A 19,935-nucleotide genomic window follows, 5' to 3' on the forward strand; every position below is an offset into this window, starting at 1 on the left:
GACACAGGATTCGGGAGACCGGGCATGTCAGAGACCCAGGATGTGTAAAACTGGGATGCTGAGCATGGGATGTTGGAGACTTGCGATGCGGAGACCCGTCATTTGGAGACCAGAGATTTTGGAGACTGGGGATGTAAAGATATGAGATGCTGAAGGCTGGGATATGGAGACCTGAGATGTGGGAGACCTGAGATGTGGGATATGCAGGATAAGGAGGTTCAGGATGTGAACCTCTGCGATGAGCCCCCATGCTGTTGAGCAGGGCTCGGTGGCCCTGCTTATGGCCACACTGGCAGCCCCATCCTGTGCTCCGGTCCAGTGCTGCTGGAGCAGGGACTCAATGTGGCTCCTTCCTGCCCCAGCACCGCCGCGGTGCACCGGGAATGGGGGACACACCGGGAACGGGGACGGGTTTCTTTCACCACTCTTTATTCCAGCGGATTCTATCGGCTCCTTCACATTGATTCAAGGCACTCGGTGACGGGGCGAGTACAAAGTAATAAAAAGGGGGCTGCAAGCGGGGACGGGGGGTGAGGATGCGGCTCGGGTGGGGCGGTGGCAGCTTCTCCTCCTCCTCCTCCTCACTTCTTGGCCGGCTCCTTGGCTTGGCTCTCCACGGTGACGGGGATGGTGATCTCGGCTGACTGGATGGCGGGCTTGGGCAGCGGCGCCTCCACCGTCAGCATGCCATCGGGGGACAGCGAGGACCGCACCGCTGTGGCCTCCACGCCGGGGGGCAGGCTGTGGGGCAGAGATGGGGTCAGGGATGCAGCACCTGCCACTCGTGGATGTGATGCTCAGCCCCACGTTGCTGCCTCACCCCACTGCCAGTTTGGCTGAGTGTTGCCCCCACTTTGGGTGAGCATCATCCCCAGTTTGGGTGAGCATCATCCCCAGTTTGGGCAAGGAACATCACTAGTTTGGGTGAGTAGCGTTTCCTGTTTGAGCGAGCAACATCACTAGTTCGGGTGAGTGGCAAACCCAGTTTGGGTGAGTGTTATTCCCAGTTTGGATGAGTGTTATCCCCAGTTTGAGTGAGTGTTATCCCCAGTTTGGGTGAGTGGCATGTCCAGTTTAGCCACTGGGCATTGGAGGGGATGGGAGGTGGTCCCCAAAGCCATGGGGATGCTGCCAGGATCCCATCTCCCCTCTCCCTGGTACTTACGTGTATTTTCGGGTGAAGCACCTGGAGATGAAGCCGTGCTCATCCTGCTTCTCCTCGTGTTTGCCTGGGGGGAAAGGAAACCCGGGATGATTGGAAGGGGCTGGGTGGATGAGCAGAGAGCTTGGATGGCCCCTGTGCTTGGGATCACCCTTCCCTGCCCCATCCCACCTGATCCCCGCACCATCTGGCACTGGGAAAGGGCTGATTCTGCCCCTGTCCTGCTTTGCTTTGCCTTAATATCAGCTGGGGGGACCAGGGGCAGTGGGACCCCTCCAGGAGCAACCTGCTCTAGTGGAAGGTGTCCCTGCGCATGGCAGGGGGTTGGAACTGGATGAGCTTTAAGGTCCCTTCCAACCCAAACCAGTCTGGGATCCTATGATCCCCCAAATCCCAGGGGAGCAAAGCGCAGTGCCAGGAGTCAGCAGTGGCCAAGGGGACCCACATCCCTCATTCTGGTTCCCCAGCCCAGTGGGAGATGAAGCACCCACCTCTCCCAGGGACTGCAAGCCCAATCCCGCTGGATGGGAATTGCCCCACTCCATGTGGACCCCCTTCTCCGAGCACAAAGCACAGCGCTGGCCTCATGCCATGGGGTCTGGGCTTCATCACAGCATCCCCGGCTGAGCTGTGGGGAGCACGGGGGGCTGCGGGGGTCCTGACACCCTCTGTGGCTCCCTCCCCATATCCTGGCTGGGACCACAGTGAGGGGTCAATATATGGGGCTGGAAGGGAGGTGCCTGCACCCTGTGTAACACCTGCGGCATGAATGCACCCCAAAACTGAGCTTGTAACGATGGGCCTTCCTCTTTGCCTTGATTTGCCCCTTCCCTTTTTCCTCTCACCTCCTTTCTCTTCCTCTTTCTTTTCCTCTCCTTTCACCTCCTTTCTTTTCCTCTTTCTTTTCCTCTCCTGTCCTCTCCTGTCCTCTCCTGTCCTGTCCTCTCCTCTCCTCTCCTGTGTCTCCTCCCCTCTCCTATTCCTCTTCCCTCCATCTCCTTTTCCCCTTCCTTCCCTTCCCTCCCCTCCCTTATCCCATCTCCTTTCCCTTTCCCCCCTTTTCCCCCCAACCCCACATCACCCACCCGTTATCTCCACGATATTATCCTTGGTCTTCACCACCAGCTCCTCGGGTGCGAAGTGATTCACGTCCAAGGTGACCTTCCAGCTGTCCGCGGTCTGGCGGATCTCGGAGATGCCGCTGCTGAGCTGCCGGCTCAGCGCTTGCCCATAGGGAGAACCGGGAGCCGGCAGCAACGCGCTCTCCCGGGGCAGGAGGCGGAAATAGCCGGGCCAGGCGCTGCCGCTCGGCCACTTGTACCAATCCTCAGGGATATGGGGCATCCCGAAGGACTGGTCGAACAGGCGGCTGCCATGGTACCAGTCTCGGAACGGGTCCCAGCTGGGGCTGCGCAGGAAGGTGAAGGGGACGCGGCGCTCGGCCATGGTGCTGCCGGGGGGGGGCGGCACTATGGGGCCTTATGAAGGCGGCCGAGGGTTATTTTTAGCCCGGCGGCTCAGCTGGCTATTAATGGAAATCGCAGCAGGACACAGGGAAGGGACGAGAAACTTTCCCGGGATGGGGGCGGCCGCACGCAGCCGCATTAAGTGGGAAGCACAGGGAGGGGGCTGGCACCCCCCCCGCCCCGGTTCCCCTCCATGCCAGGGAAGTGTCTCTCGGATGAGCTGGTTGGGAGTGATGGATGGCGCTTGGAGCCGCTCCCAGCCTCCTGCCCGGAACACCATCCGAGGGATGCAGTGGGAAGGGGCTGGGGCCGAGCCAGCGCCGCGGGTGAGTCACTGGAGGAGCCGCTGCGTCACGCACCAGCCAGAAGCTTCTGGAGCCCCCGAGCACCCCCGTGGTGCTCAATATCGTGACATGATGCTGGGGACCCCGCAGCACAAAGTTGGGGGAAGCCTGCTCCAGCCTCTGGGGGTTCCAAAGGGACTAGTGCGGGTTGATGGGGGGATTATAGGACCTGGAGGAGCAGCCAGGACCTCCTGGAGGCTGGGGAGGCCATGGCGGGTGATAGAGCTGGTGGGGTTTAGGGGACTGGGGGGGGGCTTTAAGGGGGTGATAAAGGTCATGGGGTTTGGGGGCTGGAGGGGGTCGGGGGCTGATAGAGCTGATGGGGTTTGGGGGCTGGAAGGGATTTGGGGGGCTGGAGGGGTTCAGAGACTGATAGAGCTGATGGGGTTTGGGGGGCTGGAGGGAGCAGCCCCCTCTTGTGTGGGGGGGTGGCTCCTTCACATCTCTCCAGTGACACCCCCTGGCAGACGGGAAGGGATTTCCATTTGGAGCCAGACTCCAGGCTCCCGATCCCAGGGAAGGGCGGTTTTCCCAGCCCAGCGATCCTGACAGCTCCTGGGACCCATCCCCCCGGCCCGGCCCCCCCCCCCCGCCCCAGCCCTGTGGGGTGGGACCCCTTTGTCTGGGGCAGAGCGCAGCGTCGAGCCCCGCAGGGGCTGGTACAGGCTGGGGCTGGGGGGGGCCTGGCAGAGGGCGGGGGTGCTGCGGAGGTGAGGGGATGCGGGGATGCGGGAAAGGGGAGGGATGCAGGAGGGAAGGGCGGGATGCAGGCGGGGATGCAGGGATGCGGGAAAGGGGAGGGCTGGGAGGGGTGCGGGGAGGGATGCAGAGAAGGATGCAGGGAGGGATGGGAGGGTTGAAGGAAAACGGGAGGGATAGGAGGGATGCAGGGACGGCTGTAGGAGGATGGGAGGGATATAGGCCAATGGGAGGGATGCAGGGAAATGGGAGGGTTGGGAGAGATGCAGGGATGCAGGCAGGAGCGCAGGGAGGGATGGGGTGGGCGGGAAGGCTGCAGGCAAATGGGAGGGATGCAGGGAAGGATGCAGGGAGCCAGGAGGCCTGCAGGGATACAGGAAGGATGCAGCGGGACACCTCTGCCCCAGCAGCGGGGCTTCCCCCCATCCCTGTAGCAGGATGCAGATGCACCAGGACAAGACAAGCCAGGGCAGAATCTGGAGATAAGGGGCGAGGATGGGTCTGGGGAGCTGGACAAGACCAAACCCCTATGAATAAAGCTCTCGGTGCCCCACAGAGTCATTTACAATATATACTGTATATTTTATTGTAACGGAACCAGCTCACTGAGTCTACAGCTGAACTCACAACCCAGAGGGGAAAGAGAGCGCGCGAGAGAGAGAGGAAAATACTGCAGTATCTCTACAGAGTGTTTGTTCCAGTTTGCTCCCTCCGCGGCAGGAGACAGACACTGTAAAAGAGGAAGACTGGAAATGATCCCTGATGTGCTGGCTGGGCTGCACCGCGCTGCACTGGGGGCCTTGGGGGGGCTGCTGGGCTGGGGGCTGCAGCCGCTGATGGTGATGGTGGCTTCAATCTGGGTGTTGTCAGGGACCATCCCTCCCCCAGGTGGGTTTTGGGGCTCCCACAGCCAGTCTGAGCTGTGATTGATGGGGGAGAAGGGGGATGTGGGGTAGGGTGGGATGGGTTTGGGGAGCGAATGGTTTATCATCCCCATAGGGATGATGGGGACACTCGTGTTCTTCATCTCCCCAGGCTCAGGGGCAGCAGGACCCTTTGTCTCCTCCTCCTACCATGGAGACAAGCTGAGCCGTGGAGAGCCATGAGCGTGTCCCCTCCTTACCTGTTCGCCCCATTGCTAATGGCTCTGCTGGTCCAGGCACTGCGGAGGGTGCCTGGTGGAGCTGGGGTGGGTGAATGGGGTACCCCAGGCTGGTACCCAGCACAGCACATCCCTGGAGATGCTGGATGGGGCTTGGAGCAACCTGCTCTAGTGGAAGGTGTCCTTGCCTGTGGCAGGGGGTTGGAACTGTATGAGCTTTAAGGTCCTTTCCAACCCAAACCATTCCATGATTCTAAGGGCTGGTGAATGAGCACATGGCTGAGCCTGGTTCCTCGACATGCTGAGTTTGGGATTCAACCGTGGAGTGCCCCTCTGCTCGCATCTCTGCCCTTCTGGTTCATCATCAGCTAACGAATCCATTCCATTACCAGCAGACCTGGACTCCAAAGGACACCCCCCCCCCCCCTCGATATTCGAATCCCACTGGCTGGAAACCAGCATCAATCAGGACTGCCAAAGCCCTGCTCTTTATCAGGAGCAGCGGGTTAATCCGGGCAGCTGCTCTCCCACCCAGCGAGGCTCATCCCATCGTCCTGCTCCAGCCAGCTGGAAAACACGGGGCTGCTGAGGATTAAACACCAGCAGCCCCGGAGGGGAGGGGGGGCAGGACTGTCCTCGGTGCCTGGGGGGGGCTTTTTGATTGGAAAAGCAGCAAAAGTGGGGCTTTGGCAAAGCCTGGACCCTCCTGCCCCTCTCCTCTGTAATGAGGCCGGGTGCTTCAAGCCCAAAGGTGGGTTCAATGTGCCAGCGCCAGAGGATGGGCTGAATGCAGCCCCAGAGGTGATAAATCCCCATCGAGCCCGCAGCTCCCTCCTGTGGGTGACAGCTCGGTCCCCCCCCAGATTGGGTGAGATGGATGATGTCAGGGCTCCTGGGCTGGGATGAGCAGCATTAACCTAAAGGGATGGTCCCCACTTGTGAAGAGACCTGTGGGTGCCACCGGCTTTTGTTCATCCATGGCTCGGCGTGTGCTTGGGTCTGGGGGGCCAAAATGGTCCATGGGGACACTCTGGCCAGCAGAAAGCTGGGGCTCACCTCTGGCTGCATTGCCCTGGGCTGAAGAAGCCCCTTCCAACCCCCCACCCCACCCCCAAGGATACACTTGTGCTAAAAAAGTCAAACCAACCCAAAACAGCACATGGGGGGGGGGTCCCCATCTGCCCCAAGAGCAGTTTGTTCCCTCGCTCTGTGCTCACCCCATCCCACCCCATCCCAGTGCTCGCAGTAACAAGAAGAGATTCAATTCTCCCCCTACCCCATCCCGACCCCCAGAACACCCCATCGCGGGAAGGCGGGGGGGCGGGGGGAGAATCACCCCTCCCAATGCGCTGCAAGGACCCATTGAGCTTTCAAGCCCCGTTCTCCCACGCCGCCAGGTCCATCCTTAGCACCCCGCAGCTCTTTTCCACCTCCCCGGTGGTGCCGGTCCCTGCTGGGGCGCAGGGGACACCGGTGCGGGTCCCAGCGGGGCGCCGCGGGGCTGTGTCCGGGTACCGGGGTGGGCTCAGAAGCCGGCGCTCTCCGAGCTGCTGCGGCTGTTGTAGCTGGGGCTGCGGCTGGGGCTGCGGGAGCGGCTGGGGGGGCTGCGAGTCCGGCTGCGGCTGCGGCTGCTGCTGTAGCTGTCGTAGCTGCGGCTGCGGCTGCGGCTGTACGAGTAGGTGCTCAGCGAGCTGGAGGACGAGGGGCTGGGGCGGTAGTAGGGGATGGGACGCTTGCGAGCGCTGCAAAGGGGAAAGGGAAACTGAGTCAGGGCATCCCCCGCTCCAGTGTTGGGTTCCCCCGGCACGGCCGAGCATCCCTGCAGGGCTCGGAGCCGGGTGTCAGGATGAGGTCCGGCCGCCCATTATCACCCTCCCGCCTTCATCCCCTTCCTCCTCCCCAGCCCGCCCCGGGTGTTAGTCCTGGATTAGGCAGCGGCGAGCGCAGAAAGTGAGCAGGTTAATGTGGCTTTTGTGTTTCCCAGACACCAGAGACTGAAAGCTGCTGAAAAAGAGACGTTCAGGATTAGCAGGAGGTGAGCTGCGGCCCCGCTGTCGCCTGAGGATGAGGAGGGACATGGGGAACACGGGGGCAGTGGGGATGGGGGGACATCGAGCCAGCCCCTTGCTCCCTTCTCCCTGCCCATTGTTAGTGGGACCGAAGGCACACAGGCACTGCCCAGAGATGCTGAGGGCATCCTAGGGTGTGAGGAGACACAGAGGGGTCTAGGAGGAAGAGGAGGAGGAAGAGGAGGAGGAGGAAGGGGGGAGGTTACCCTGGGAGCCAGGCTGACGGCGATGCTCTCCGAGAGGGACCTTGGGATGAAATGGAAAAGGAGAAGTTGGCATCACTGAGGCAGGACCACGCGGTGCTGGGGTGGTGGGGATGGGGTGATGGAGACAGGGCAGGAGGGCAAGGAAAAGCCCTGTGGCTTCTGGCTGGGCTATGGGGCAGGCAAAGGGGGCTGGGGGTGTTCCCATGGCTGCCCCATCCCCACAGCATCCTCCGAGCCTGGCAGAAACAGCGCTGCTCCTCCTGAACCCTGAGCAGAGCTGGGTCTGCATCCCCATCCATCCCAGCGACGGGTGACAGGGACCATGGGCTGTGTCATCCAGCTGAGCCCTTCCTGGGGACATCCCAGCAAAACACAGCTCAGGGATGGAGCGGGAGGGATGCAAAACCAGCTGGGGTCAGGAAACCTTCCTCTGGGCTGGGAGCAGCTTCCTCAGCCCATGTTCTTCAGCATCATCCATCGGGGAGGGCTGCAGGGAGCTCTAACCCAGCGGGATTTCTCTGTCCTCCCTCCTTACAACTTCATTGCAGCTCAGGCAAAATAAATCCCTCCCCATAGGGAGCCAGAGCTGATTTCTGCCATTCCAGCCTCTCCACCCCACGGTGCCATCTCCCAGCTGAGAGCAGGAGGGACAAATAGGTCAGGAAGGAGGTAATCTCAGCTCGCCAGCGGTGCTGCTGCATGCTAACGAGTTACTCGCTATGCACACAGTGTTCCGTCTGGCACTAAACATTGCCTGTCTTACAGCCCGGGATCCTGGCTCAATGGGATCTCAAGGAGGAGAAACCAGCTTTGGGAAAGCAGGGGAGAGACACGCTGGCAGCTGTGTGTCCTGCTGGAATAGGCACAGGCTTGAAATGAATTCCTGGTTTCATGCCTCAAAATGGGAAGAGATCACAAGGCTGTAATGTTGATTATCCATCTGTCTGGGCTGGCTGATTCGCCCAGCTGGTCATCCTCAGGGTTATCTACCCATCCACAGAGCTGCTCATCCATTTATCCATAGAACCATAGAATCACAGGATGGTTTGCGTTGGAAGGGACCTTAAAGCTCCTCCAGTTCCAACCCCCTGCCACGGGCAGGGACACCTTCCACTAGAGCAGGTTGCTCCAAGCCCCTGTGTCCAACCTGGCCTTGAACACTGCCAGGGATGGGGCAGCCACAGCTTCTCTGGGCACCCTGTGCCAGCGCCTCAGCACCCTCATAAGGAAGAGCTTCTGCCTTAGATCTAACCTGAACTTATCCATCCATCCATCTATCCATGCACCCTTCAGGGCTGGCTGGCACAAAGCCCAGCCCCAGGCTGTGCCACAGGCTGTGGCAGAGGCTTTGCCGTGTGCCAGGACCCACCTCGTGATCCTCCTGGGCTCCATGAAGCTGGGGGAGTCACGTCTCCTCTTCCTGATGGGCGAGTAGCTCCTGGAGCGGCGCCGGGCGCGGGTGGGATCAGGGTCACTGTGGCGTGTTCGGGGCTCGTTGTCCTTCTCTCTACACCAGGAGGATGAGGAGGAGCATCAGGGATGCGGGAGGGATGCAGGGACAGCCCATGCCCAGCAGCTCCCTACGGGGGTGATGCTTCCGGCGCCACCAGTGACCCGTACCCCTTCCCAAGCCCCGGTGGGGAGCCGGGACCACCCTGAGCCCCGGATGCTCCCCGAGCCCATGGCTGTATCCATGCCCTGCCCTGCCGAATTCCCTCGGGACTGACCTGCTGGCTGTTTTCTTGGGCGAGGGCGAGCGGGATCGGCTGCGTCCTGCTCTCTTGTCCCGGGAACGGGAGCGGGACTTGGAGAGGGACCCGCTGGAGCTCCAGGAGCTGCTGCGCTGGCCGGGGCTGGGCGACGGGCTCTTCCTCCGCTCTGAGGCGTGCCGGGAGTGCTTGGCCGATGACTCGGAGCTGCTGTTGGGCCGGCCCCGGTGGTGCCTCTCCTTCACCCTGTGAAGGCAGACCCCAGCACCTCCTTGCACCTAACCCACTGTGGCTCGCAGGGTGTCCCATGGGTGCCGGGGACCCCAGATTCCCATAGGGAGCAGGAGGCGCACCTACATGACCCCAGTGTTCGGCTGGGTTGCAGCCCCAGTTATAAAGCATGGGACTCTGCACCCTGTGGGATGCTGTAATCCCATGCAGCCATCCAGGCACTGCCCTTCACTCTGGGATAAGTCCTTGCTGGGATGACCCTTCCCGTAGTTAGCTGGCATTGACCCACTGCAGCTCTTCCCTTTCCTTATCCCCATCCCCATTCCCAACCCCAACCCCATCCCTGTCTACATCCCCTTCCCCATCCCCATTCCCCTCCCCAGCTGCATCCCCTTCCCTGTCCCCATCCTCACCCCCATCCCTGTCCCCATTTCCATCCCCATCCCCAAGACCATTCCTACCCCCATCCCTACACCTGTCCCCATTCCTATCCCCATCCGCTTTCCCATCGCTGTCCCCACCCCCATCCCTACCCCCATCTCCTTCTCCATCCCCATCCCTGACCCTGGCTCCATTCCTATCCCCATCCCCATTCTCATCCCTGTCCTCAACCTCATCCTTGTCCTCATTCCCATTCCCACCCCATCCCCATCCCCACCCCCATCCCCATTCCTACCCCCCCATCCTTGTCCCCATCCCCATCCCCATTCCTACCCCATCCCTGTCCCCATCCCCATCCCTACCCCATCCCTGTCCCCATCCCCATCCCCGTCCCTGACACCATTCCTATCCTCATGCCCATTCTCATCCCTGTCCTCAACCCCATTCCCATTCCTACCCCGTCCCCATCCCTGTCCCCACCCCCATTCCCGCCCCCACTCCCATTCCTACCCCCCTCCCCATTCATATCCCCATCCCCATCCCTTGAGCATCCTAACCCCACACTGGTCCCCAGCTTGTCCCCCAGACCTTTACCCGGCAGTAACCGGGATACCCCCACAGCGCTTACACCCCACCTCCACCACCATCCCCCGTGTCCCACCCCGGGGACCCCCCTTACTTCTTGGCTCCGTGGTTCCTGTCGGCGCCGAGCGGCGGGTGGTAGGGATGGGACCCCGCCGAGCCCTCCGAGTCGCTGCTGTAGCCGGCGGGGCTGAGCGCGGCTCCGGCCGGCTCCCGAGGGGCCGAGGGCCGGCCCTTGCTCTGGCCGCGGTGGCGCGGCGGCGGCGATGCGCTGCGGGACCGGTGCCGGTGGCCGTGCTTACCCCGCTCCGGGCTGGGCGACCGGGGGCTGCGGGCACCGTGTCGGCCCCCCCGGGTACGGGGGGACGGTGGGTCCGTCCTGCCATGAGCCCGCAGAGAGGGGGACTCCGAGGCTGGCCTCTGGCAAAGGGGAGGGAGGGGGGAGAAAGAGAGAGAAGGGGGGAAAGAGGAGGTGGGGGGAGAAGAGAAGAAAGAAGGAGAAAAGGGGATTTTAACGGGGGGCACCGGGCCGGGGCCGCGGTTCACAACGTCAACGCACATCGCATAAGGCAGGCTACACAGACGCTACTCTGCACCTTCCTCTCGCCCTCAACAACGTGGGTCATGCAAACCTCCGCATGCAGAACGCCAAAGGAAATAATCCAAATCAAATCTTTTCTTAAATAACCCAAAGGAAAGGGTGGGATGGGAGCAAAAAAAACCAAAAAACAATACAAATGATAATCCAAGAAACCCCCAAGTCGTCAGGGAGGGAAAGAAACAAACCCCCCCAAAAAAACCACTTGGAGCGGGGATAAAGCAAACCCCAGCGCCCGCCCGCCCCGACCAAGAAAAGGGAAGGGAAAAGGGGGGTAAAACCCAAACGAAGGGAGGGAAATGGTGGGGGAAAAGAAAAGATGAGAGGAGGGAAGGTGGGGAGAGTAAATCAGACTGAGCCGAGGGGAAGGGGTCGAACCAAAGAGGGTGATGGGGGGTCTGCTCACACAGAGGCATGCACATAGATAGAGAGATGTTCAGATATTGTTTTAATCGATAATAAGGCTTTTGGCTTAAAAGAAACCAAGAAACGTGGAGGACGGCACAGAGTGACAATGGAGGGCAAGGCAGGGGCAGGGGAGGCAGGGGGGAGAAGGCCAAAAGAAACCAAAAGTAAACCAAGAAAGAAGGAAAACCATCCAAATGAACTCAAATGAAACCAAAAGGAAACCAGAACAGAAACCAAACCAAAGCAAAACTTCACAAATGTCCTCGTCACTGAGATAAACGAATGTCTCTGAGCTCTTCCTGGGACACGCATTGAGCTGTTAGCTGTGACTCTGCAGGGAACTGCTAAGTCCTCATCAGCACTCAACACAGACTTTGCTTTCTGCTTCCTTTCTCTTTTTTTTTTCCATTATATGCTCTTTTTTTTTTTTTTTTTAAAGTCCCTCTTGGTTAACATCCACTTACCAAAAAAGTGGCATTTCCTCCTTTAGTAGGTAAGGTATGAAGAGAAGGGAAAAGCGGGGCAATATAAGTGCATCATTAGATTCACAAAAATGCAAGAGAGAAAGAAAAGAGTGAGAGAAGGAGGAGAGACAGAGACAGAGAGAGGAGAAATAAAACAAACCGACTCACTTCTCCTATGGGAAGAACTGGGGGGAACCCTGGGCCACTGCTGAGGCCCTGGGCCAGGCTCTCTCTATGAGCTGGGGGGGTTTTACCCAGCCCTGGGGTCCAGCACACAACTATCTGAGCTCCTCCAAGCTGCAGCCGCTGCCTGGGTTTTATTCCCCATCTTTGCAATCACCACTAGACCCAAAAGGTGGATGGAAACGGTTCCTGCATCACCAGCTCTGACCAAGCCTGGCACAGGGGGGCTTGAGGGTCTCCTAACTCTGGCCACAGCCCAGCGCCGGGCCCCTGAGCATCCCTGGATGGATAAATCCTGTGTGGAGCAGTGCTGAAGGGATCTAATGGGGTCCAGGGGTTCAGCTGGGAGCTGGTCACCCCAATTCTCCACCTCAAACACACCCAGTTGGTTAATCCTCAATGGTAAGGTTCTTTCTGCCCACCCTGCCATGTCCTAAATCATAGAATCCCAGATTGGTTCGTGTTGGAAGGGACCTTAAAGCTCCTCCAGCTCCAACCCCCTGCCACGGGCCGGGACACCTTCCACTAGAGCAGGTTGCTCCAAGCCCCTGTGTCCAACCTGGCCTTGAACACTGCCAGGGATGAGGCAGCCACAGCTTCTCTGGGCACCCTGTGCCAGCACCTCAGCACCCTCACAGGGAACAACTTCCTTATATCCACCCTGAATCTCCCCTGTTTAAGTCTGAGAAATGCCACTTTTCTCCCCAAAAAGAGAGTGGGGACTGCCGCAAAGGTGCTACAAAAGGGACGCGAGGCCACCGCACCCCTGAGCATCCCAGGGCAGGGGGGTCACAGAAGCCACTCTGCACCCCACCAGTGGCATGTCCCCTATCACCTCCCTGTCTCCATGGATAAGCCAACCCCTCCAGCTGCAGAGCAGCAAGCTGGGGCCAAAATTGGGGGGATTTGGAGGTTTTCTGTCAAAAATGTGTTGGTATTGCAATAGGTCCAGGCCAGCCCTGCCCACTGCACAAACAGCCCTGCAAGTGCTTGGGGACACAGATGCAGCAGCCCTGGAAGAGGGGGTTCAGCTGAGCCCATGCCCAGCCTCATATATGGGCAGAGAAAAATGAAAGCAGAGAAGATGGATCATAGAATCCCAGCCTGGTTTGGGTTGGAAGGGACCTTAAAGCTCATCCAGCTCCAACCCCCTGCCACGGGCAGGGACACCTTCCACTAGAGCAGGTTGCTCCAAGCCCCTGTGTCCAACCTGGCCTTGAACACTGCCAGGGATGGGGCAGCCACAGCTTCTCTGGGCACCCTGTGCCAGCGTCTCAGCACCCTCACAGGGAAGAAGAGGAGGAAGAGGAAGAAAAGAGTGGGGTTTCCTCTTCCCCAGGGTGGCATTTCAGCACTGCTGGCCATGCCATGGGCTCAGGCTGCGGGATACGGGGGTCCCAGTCACACCCTGGGGCTGGGGCTGAGGGGGCTCCTGCCCAGATGTGCAGGAAGGCAACAAAGGTAAAAGCATCCCAAATAAATCCAAATAGGCAAAGGGCTGTCCCAAAAGGTAAAACACACACTGGGAGCTTATGGGGATGGGACAGCCAGGGCTGGGACCCCATCCCCTGCCCCTTGGGGACCATGATGCCCTGGACATGCCTCTCTCCACCAAGGAAGAGTCCAACCTCTCCCTGTTGCAGACCCCGTCTATTTCCCTGGGTTGGGTTTATTTTTCCCATCATGGCTCGAGCAGGGGCTAAACTCACACACCTCCCCAGCTTGTGTTCCTGCAGTTGCATTTCTAGCCCCATCCATCCATCCATCCATCCATCCATCCATCCATCCATCCCAAAACTCCCTGTGCCAGGATCTGCTGCCGCTCCCACCCATGGGCTCTGGCCCCTATTCCTCACTAATTACATTTGCCTTCATTACCCAGCCCTTAAGGGGGGGGACTCAAACAGAGCAGCCGTGCTTGGCCCCTGGATGGAAATGAACACAAATTCAGAGGGCTGAAAGACACAGAAATGCATTCTACCAACAGCACGAGGAGACGGGGAAGAGAAAAAGAGGGAAGAAAGGAAAATAATATTACGTGGACAGGGCAAAAAAGAAAGATATATATATATAAATAAAGAACGGAAGAGAAGAGCATGGCTTTGCAGCTAACTGGGAGAAACCATACAAATAAAAACCAAAGTTATATATAGCCACCAAAAAGGAGACAAAATGAAAGAGAGACAGAGAAGGAAGGCGAGAAAGAAAGAGAAAGAAAGTCAGAAAGAAAGAGAAAAGAACATTAAATCAAGCTACGGTGCTTTTCAACAGGCTCATCTGCAGAAGTGAACGTGCAGAGGTGGACGAAATACCTACCTTTGCCATTGGCAGTGACAGGAATGCGATCATAAAAAAAAGAAAACAATAATCTCCACATTTGGAGGGCAGAATGGGAAAAAGACAAGGACTCTTTAGTACGGCGATCCAGACCCCTCGGCTAACCCCGTTTGCTTTGCTTAGAGCTTGCGAAATTAGCTTTCAAACTGGTTTTGTTTAAGCTGTGTTTAAATGGTTCCCTTATTTCTGTGTCAAAGGAAAGGCTGTGGCCACCGAGCGGGGCGGCCCCTGGGGTTTGCTGGCTGGTGGCTCTCACCCGGCTGCGTTTCGCTCTCTATAACATGGCAAAGTCCCGGATAACATGCAGGGAAGGTGATGGATGGAGCTGGGACACGGCGGGGAGTGTTGGGTTGTGTTGGCCCAAAGAAAACCAGTGACAAAGAGGGGCCGGAGGGTGCGTGTGGGTGAGGAGGAGGAGGAGAGACCTGGGAGGAAGGCTGGGGAAGGCAGCAGGGATGGATGGAGATGGGAACAGGGATTTAAAAGGGAAGCAAACACTGTGCAGCCCCCCGGGGCACCCGGCAGCTCTGAGGGTGCTGGTGGGGGGGCTGATACCCATTGGGATGGGGAGGTGGGTAGCGAGGATGCTCAGCACCCGTCCTGCCAGGACGCAGGATGCAGGTACCCAAGTGCAGGATGCTCGGGGTGGAGGGGGCAGATAACCCAGTCCCCAACGGCCTCATCCTGCAGCCATGGAGGAGAAGAACCCCCATGGTAACAGGGTCCATGGGGCAGCAGCCAATTTAAGGAGGAAAAGGGCAATTTGACCTCCAAGCGAGCCCGCTCCCTCTGCAGTGTGGAGCCGCTCCGTTCTCTTCCCTTTTAAATTCCTTGTTCAAATATAGAAAATGGAAATACAATGTTCAGTGGTCGTAAATAGTTAAGAAAACACATCTGCTTTTTTTTTTGTCTGTTTGTTTCTTCTCCACATTAACACACACAAAAGCAAAAACTTCTAGAACAACACGACAACGGGGAGGGGTGGGGGAAAAATAAGAGAGAGATATCGTTTGCATTTCTGTACATCACAAGGGAAAAGAAAAGAAATAATGAGAAAGGAAACTAAAACAAGGAGGGAAGGGGGGAAAAAAAAAGCACGTTTCATTGCCCTTCCCTCCCCCTCGTCCCTGCTTCTGCTGAGCAAGAAATGGAAGTGTATATTACCGTTTGGGTTTTTGTCAAATGGGAGGCTAAAGAAAAACACAGATGGGATTAAAAAGAAAAACTAAAACTAAAAACTAGAAACCAGAGAGAGAAAAAGAAGGAGGAGAGAAAGAAAGAAAGAAAGAAAGAGAGAAAGAGAGAGAAAGTCGTCGGAGAAGAGTCCCCGCTGGTGCTGGGGAGCCAAGGGAGCTCATCGGCCTGGGTGATGCTGGGGGAGAGTGGGGTGATCCCCCTTATACCCCAGCCACATCATAGGAAAGAAGAAAGCAGAGAGGTGCCCCGAGAGGTGCTGCTGGGGGTGCTGGGGAGGCTGAAAGGGGGGTGAATATGGGGCTTTTGGCATTGTTTTCCAGGGTGCTTCCCTGCAGGAATGTCCCTGCAGCACCTTGCCCATGGGAATAAAGTTGTTTGCGGTGAGTGGGGACCTGTGTGCCCCCCATTAGTGGGGTTCCCCACCACGCTGCCTTTGCTCAGCGCTGCTCCCCACTAGCCAAAGCAGGCTCCTCACCACTGGTTAAACTGGGGCTGGAGCCCTGGGTGCATTGGGTTAGGGCTTTGCTCCACTCAGTGTGGGAGCAGCCCCCCCTCAGGCTTCACCAGGACCCCCGGGGTGCCAAGGCAGAGCTGGGGGCACTTAGGCTGAAATTCACCCACTTTGGGGACCCTGAGTTCCTAAAATCAGAGCACCCGGCACCAAAACCCTCTCCAAACCCTAACACCAGTCCCCACACTGGGTGCTGAGCACTGGGGCTGGCACCCTGGCACTGCAGAGGGTTGGGGCTGGTGGGCAAAGCTAATTTTCCAGCTTTACCCACGTTTTGGCTGTCTGGGCTCAATCCATTCCCAGGGAGGTGCTGAGCCCGGTGGTGATCCTGGCAGGTAACACTGTCCTGTCAAGCCGTCACCCCTGGGGGGTGACATCCGCAGAGCAATGTGTGGCTTTGGGGGTGGGATGACCTGTTGGCTGCCCCGATACCTGCTCCGAGGTGATGGGCTGGCTCCCCCCAGGGAGACCGTGCACCCAGTGGCAGGCTGATGAGTGCTGGGGGGGGGGGGATATGGAGCCTGCACCCCACATCTCCCCCGTGTGCCCCGGCTGGGCTCGGGGGGAGCGGGGAAGGAGGAGAGAGAGGAGAGCCGGGGTAGGGGTGTCCTGCGGAGGGGGGAGAAGGGGAGGGAAGCGAACGGTGATCCAAGAAAAGCCTACGTACATCCGAGGGCTCCGGGAGCGGGGCGCCGTGGCTGTGGCGGCCGTTCTGGGCGCTGCCTTTGTGCCCGTTCTGGTGCGGCGAGGCCGAGCGCTGCGGCGAGGGCGAGGACGGGCTGCGGCTGGAGCGGGCGCTGCTGCCCTTGGGGCCATCCTGCCGGCGCTTGGGGCTCAGCCTGCGGGACACCGCACCGTGAGCTGCGGCATCACCGCTGCCCCGAGCCCGGCACCGCACCGTGAGCTGCGGCATCACCGCTGCCCCGAGCCCGGCACCGCACCGTGAGCCGCGGCATCACCCCCTGCCCGGCCCCGGCACCGCACCGTGAGCTGCGGCATCATCGCCTGCCCGGCCCCGGCACCGCATCACCCCCGGGCTGAGATGGCTTTGCCAAAGCAAGAAACAGGGTGAAAATTGGTGTTTTGTGCTTTCTATAGTCCAAAATTGAAACCCCATCTGGGCACTGTGTTCACAAACCCTCCAGAGGTGCTGCAGCACCATCCTGTTCCCCTCTGTCCACACAAAGGTCCCCATCACTGGGACATCTCTGCCACCTTCCTCCATGACCTCCATCCCCTAGGGTCCCCATCATGGGGATGTCTCTGCCACCCATCTCCCTGCCCTCCATAGAATCATAGAATGGTTGGAAAGGACCTTAAGCTCACCCAGTTCCAACCCCCTGCCATGGACAGGGATGCCTTCCACTAGACCATGGCACCTCACACCACCACAGAAGGGTCCCCATCACAGGGACATCTTTACCACCTCCTTCCATCTCCTCCACCCCTAAGGGTCCCCATCATGGGGATACTTGTGCCACAACTTCCCTGCCCTCCTCCTCACAAGGGTGCCCCCGATGGAGGCGGTGGGGACGGGGGTCCTGCCCCTACCTGCCGAGGGATTTGGAGCTGCTGTCATCAGAGGAGAGCGATGCGCTGTGGGAGCTGCAGGAGCTGCGCCGGTGCGAGCGCCAGGCCGGGGACTCGCTGCGGGACCTGCGGAGAGGGTGGCCGGGGGCAGGCTGAGCCGTGGCGGGGGGCACGCAGGGGGTCACACCGCCCCGGCCCCTCCATCCCCACCCCTCACCTCTTGCGCTCTTTGTTTTTCTCTTTCCGTCTGCTCTTGGGGCTCCGGGACCTGCGGGAAGAGCCAAAAGATGCAGAGATGGGAGCAGGGGCAGCACCCCCAGAGCCACCGAGGCTGCAGGAGGAGCGATGGGGGGGACCTGCCTGAGCTGGAGCTGAGTGCACCAGGCTTCAAACCATGGTGGGGGGCCCAGCTGGCTTTGGGGGGACCGTGGGGTCCATGTGCTGGTCAGAGATGCTGAGCAGGAAAGGGAGGCAATGGGAAGTGGGGACCAGCTCTGCTCAGCACCCACAGGCTCAGGCCCATTGTCACCCTTGCTGCTTGCCTTGCCCCCTCTGACCCCCTCTGCCCACCAAGGCACCCTTTGCCTGATTCTTACTTCTTTTACCCTAAAATAGCAGTGCTGGCAGAGGGCATCCACAGAGCAGGGCAACAGCCAAGGTTCACTTAAGGTGTCACCCCTTCTTCCCTAGGGGACATCTGGGGCTGTGTGGGACCCTGCAGCCACCCAGAGCAGCCCTGTGCCAAGGGTGAGGGATGCTCAGCATCCCATGCTCACACCCACCGTGCCTGATGGGTCCGTCTCTGTGGGCAAAGGGGATGGGGACAGCAGGAGGGCAGGGACAGGGGGTCCCTGATGGGGATGGTGGCAGTGGAGTGGCTCTCCTGTCACTCTCACCTGTGTCTTCTCTTCTTCCGTGACCCCGACTCAGACCTGCGGGATGAAGAGGAGGTAGAGATGAAGGAGACACACTGAGCTGGCCAGCGTGGGGATGGGGACAAGGGCAGGGGGGTGGCACTGAGATGTGCTGCTGGATGGGGCAGGTTATAGTTGTGAGGAGGTGATGGCCCTATGAAGAGCCATCAGGCTCATCCCTGTTCATGCCTCCATCCCACCCCAGCCCCAGGGCCTGGGCAGCCACCAACCAGCCCCACTGTCCCCAGCCTGCCATGGTGTCCCCAGCCTGCCATGGTGTCCATCCTACCTATCGCGTCTGTGTTTCTTTCCAGTCTTCTTTTTCTTTTCCTTGCGGATGGGTGAAGAGCTGTCGCAGCTGGAGGGGGGGAAGTGGGTGCCCTTGGTGGGGGAGCAAGAGACTCCCCATCCCTGTGGCCCAGGGAAGTCCCATCCCATTGCTCCCCACCACCCTGCTTCCCCTGGACAACCCACAGCATGCATGAACATCACAAGCGAGTTACTTCCTGGGGGGATTTGGGGGATAGAAAGGGGATTTTGGCAGAAGGGCTCTGCTGGAGCACCCAAATCCCACTGTGTCCTGTTGCCACCTCATGGGCTCTGCAGCCTCCAGCGGGAGAGGAAGCAGCCAATTCCCACTGGGATTTCAGAGGGGGACAGTGGATGGGGAAGGCCAGCCCATGCCTGGTGGGGACCCTGCAGCCCACCCAGCCCAGGGCACTCACCTGCGCTCCGAGCCGGGTTTCCTCTTTTTGCTGCCGTGGGGAAGGCAGAGAAGAAAGGGACATTAAGGACAGCATCCTGCCCAGGCAGCCAGTGCTAACCAGTGATGGGACCGGGGGGCAGGCAGAGCCAGACCCCTCAGGGAGCCAAATCCTGCCCGTGCTGTGCCCAGCATGGACAGGGCAAGGCCCGACCAGTGCATGCAGTTGGGTGTGCTGCTGGTGCACCCCATAGCACTGTGTGTGTGTGGACACACGTGTTGCATCACTGGTGCATTGCACCTCTTCAAGGTGCACGTTTTGGGGTGCACTGCCCCTCAAAGCGGGGGGACTTGCCCCATGGAGCATGGGGAAAGGATGAGGTGAGAGGAGAGCTGCCTCATTGGAGCATAGGGACAACCTGGGACTCACCGGCTCCGGCGGTGACCTGATTTCTTCTTCTTCTTCTTCTTGGGTGGAGGAGAGGTGGAGCTGCTCGAGCGCCTCTTCAGCCTGTGGAACAAAGCAGGCAGGGCTGGGGGGAGCAGGGACAGTCCCCTGGGCTCTGTGCCCCCCATGGGGACCCGCTCCCCTCACTCCCTGCTTGGTGCAGCCAGACCTGTACTCGCGGTGGCTGCTGTCCTCGCGGTAGCACTCGGCCGAGCAGTCGCACTGCAGCAGGCAGCCCTCGCCGTAGTCGGGGTACTCCACCGCGTACTCCTCCCCATCCACATCGTGGTGGTTTTCTATCACACTGCCAGAGGAGGAAACACAGCGTTAACTCAGGGATCCCCATTCCCAATCTCCCATCGAAGATGCTGGAGGGAAGCCTGGGGCAGCCCCAGGGCAGCTACAGGAGGTGAGGGACATCCCCTCTGCCACAGCATCCCTTGCTCATGTCCCTTGAGGTCCACATGCAGCAAAGCTCCATGGTGGGGGTCTTCCTAGGGCTCCTGTTGCTGCAGAAATCCCTGCTGCGCTGGCACAGGGATACCATGGGATATGGGTCACCAGGATCTGGCCTCAGCATCATTCAGAGCCCTTTTTGGCATTGCCTAAGTGCCAGGGCTGGGCAGGAGGCTGGAGTCAGCGCCGGTAGGTGGTGGAGAAGGATTAGGGTGAGAGGAGCTGCAGGAAGCTC

General features: G+C 59.4%; 2 protein-coding genes across 2 annotated transcripts in view; both read right to left on the reverse strand.

Annotated features, from left to right (window-relative positions):
- Positions 1–412: 412 nt before the first annotated feature.
- HSPB1 (heat shock protein family B (small) member 1) lies at positions 413–3,722 on the reverse strand. The gene is made up of 3 exons (XM_030472803.1): positions 2,248–3,722; positions 1,166–1,229; positions 413–741 (listed from the first exon to the last, which is right to left on the reverse strand). Exons 1-3 carry the CDS (start codon positions 2,606–2,608, stop codon positions 582–584), a joined length of 585 nt encoding a protein of 194 aa, XP_030328663.1. The 5' UTR covers positions 2,609–3,722; the 3' UTR covers positions 413–581.
- A 507-nt stretch (positions 3,723–4,229) lies between these two features.
- Positions 4,230–19,935, reverse strand: part of SRRM3 (serine/arginine repetitive matrix 3) — a 31,013-nt gene continuing 15,307 nt past the window's right edge. The window contains exons 4-15 of the mRNA XM_030472805.1: positions 19,414–19,548; positions 19,227–19,307; positions 18,819–18,848; positions 18,383–18,451; positions 18,076–18,111; positions 17,397–17,447; positions 17,201–17,305; positions 16,317–16,488; positions 10,049–10,371; positions 8,776–9,003; positions 8,418–8,555; positions 4,230–6,515 (exon numbers count right to left, since the gene is read on the reverse strand). Of these exons, the coding sequence (XP_030328665.1) occupies positions 6,299–6,515; positions 8,418–8,555; positions 8,776–9,003; positions 10,049–10,371; positions 16,317–16,488; positions 17,201–17,305; positions 17,397–17,447; positions 18,076–18,111; positions 18,383–18,451; positions 18,819–18,848; positions 19,227–19,307; positions 19,414–19,548 (1,585 nt within the window). The 3' untranslated portion in view covers positions 4,230–6,298. The remainder of the gene's footprint in view (positions 6,516–8,417; positions 8,556–8,775; positions 9,004–10,048; positions 10,372–16,316; positions 16,489–17,200; positions 17,306–17,396; positions 17,448–18,075; positions 18,112–18,382; positions 18,452–18,818; positions 18,849–19,226; positions 19,308–19,413; positions 19,549–19,935) is intronic.

Source organism: Strigops habroptila, assembly GCF_004027225.2.
Source record: "Strigops habroptila isolate Jane chromosome 13 unlocalized genomic scaffold, bStrHab1.2.pri S16, whole genome shotgun sequence".
Classification (NCBI taxonomy): domain Eukaryota; kingdom Metazoa; phylum Chordata; class Aves; order Psittaciformes; family Psittacidae; genus Strigops; species Strigops habroptila.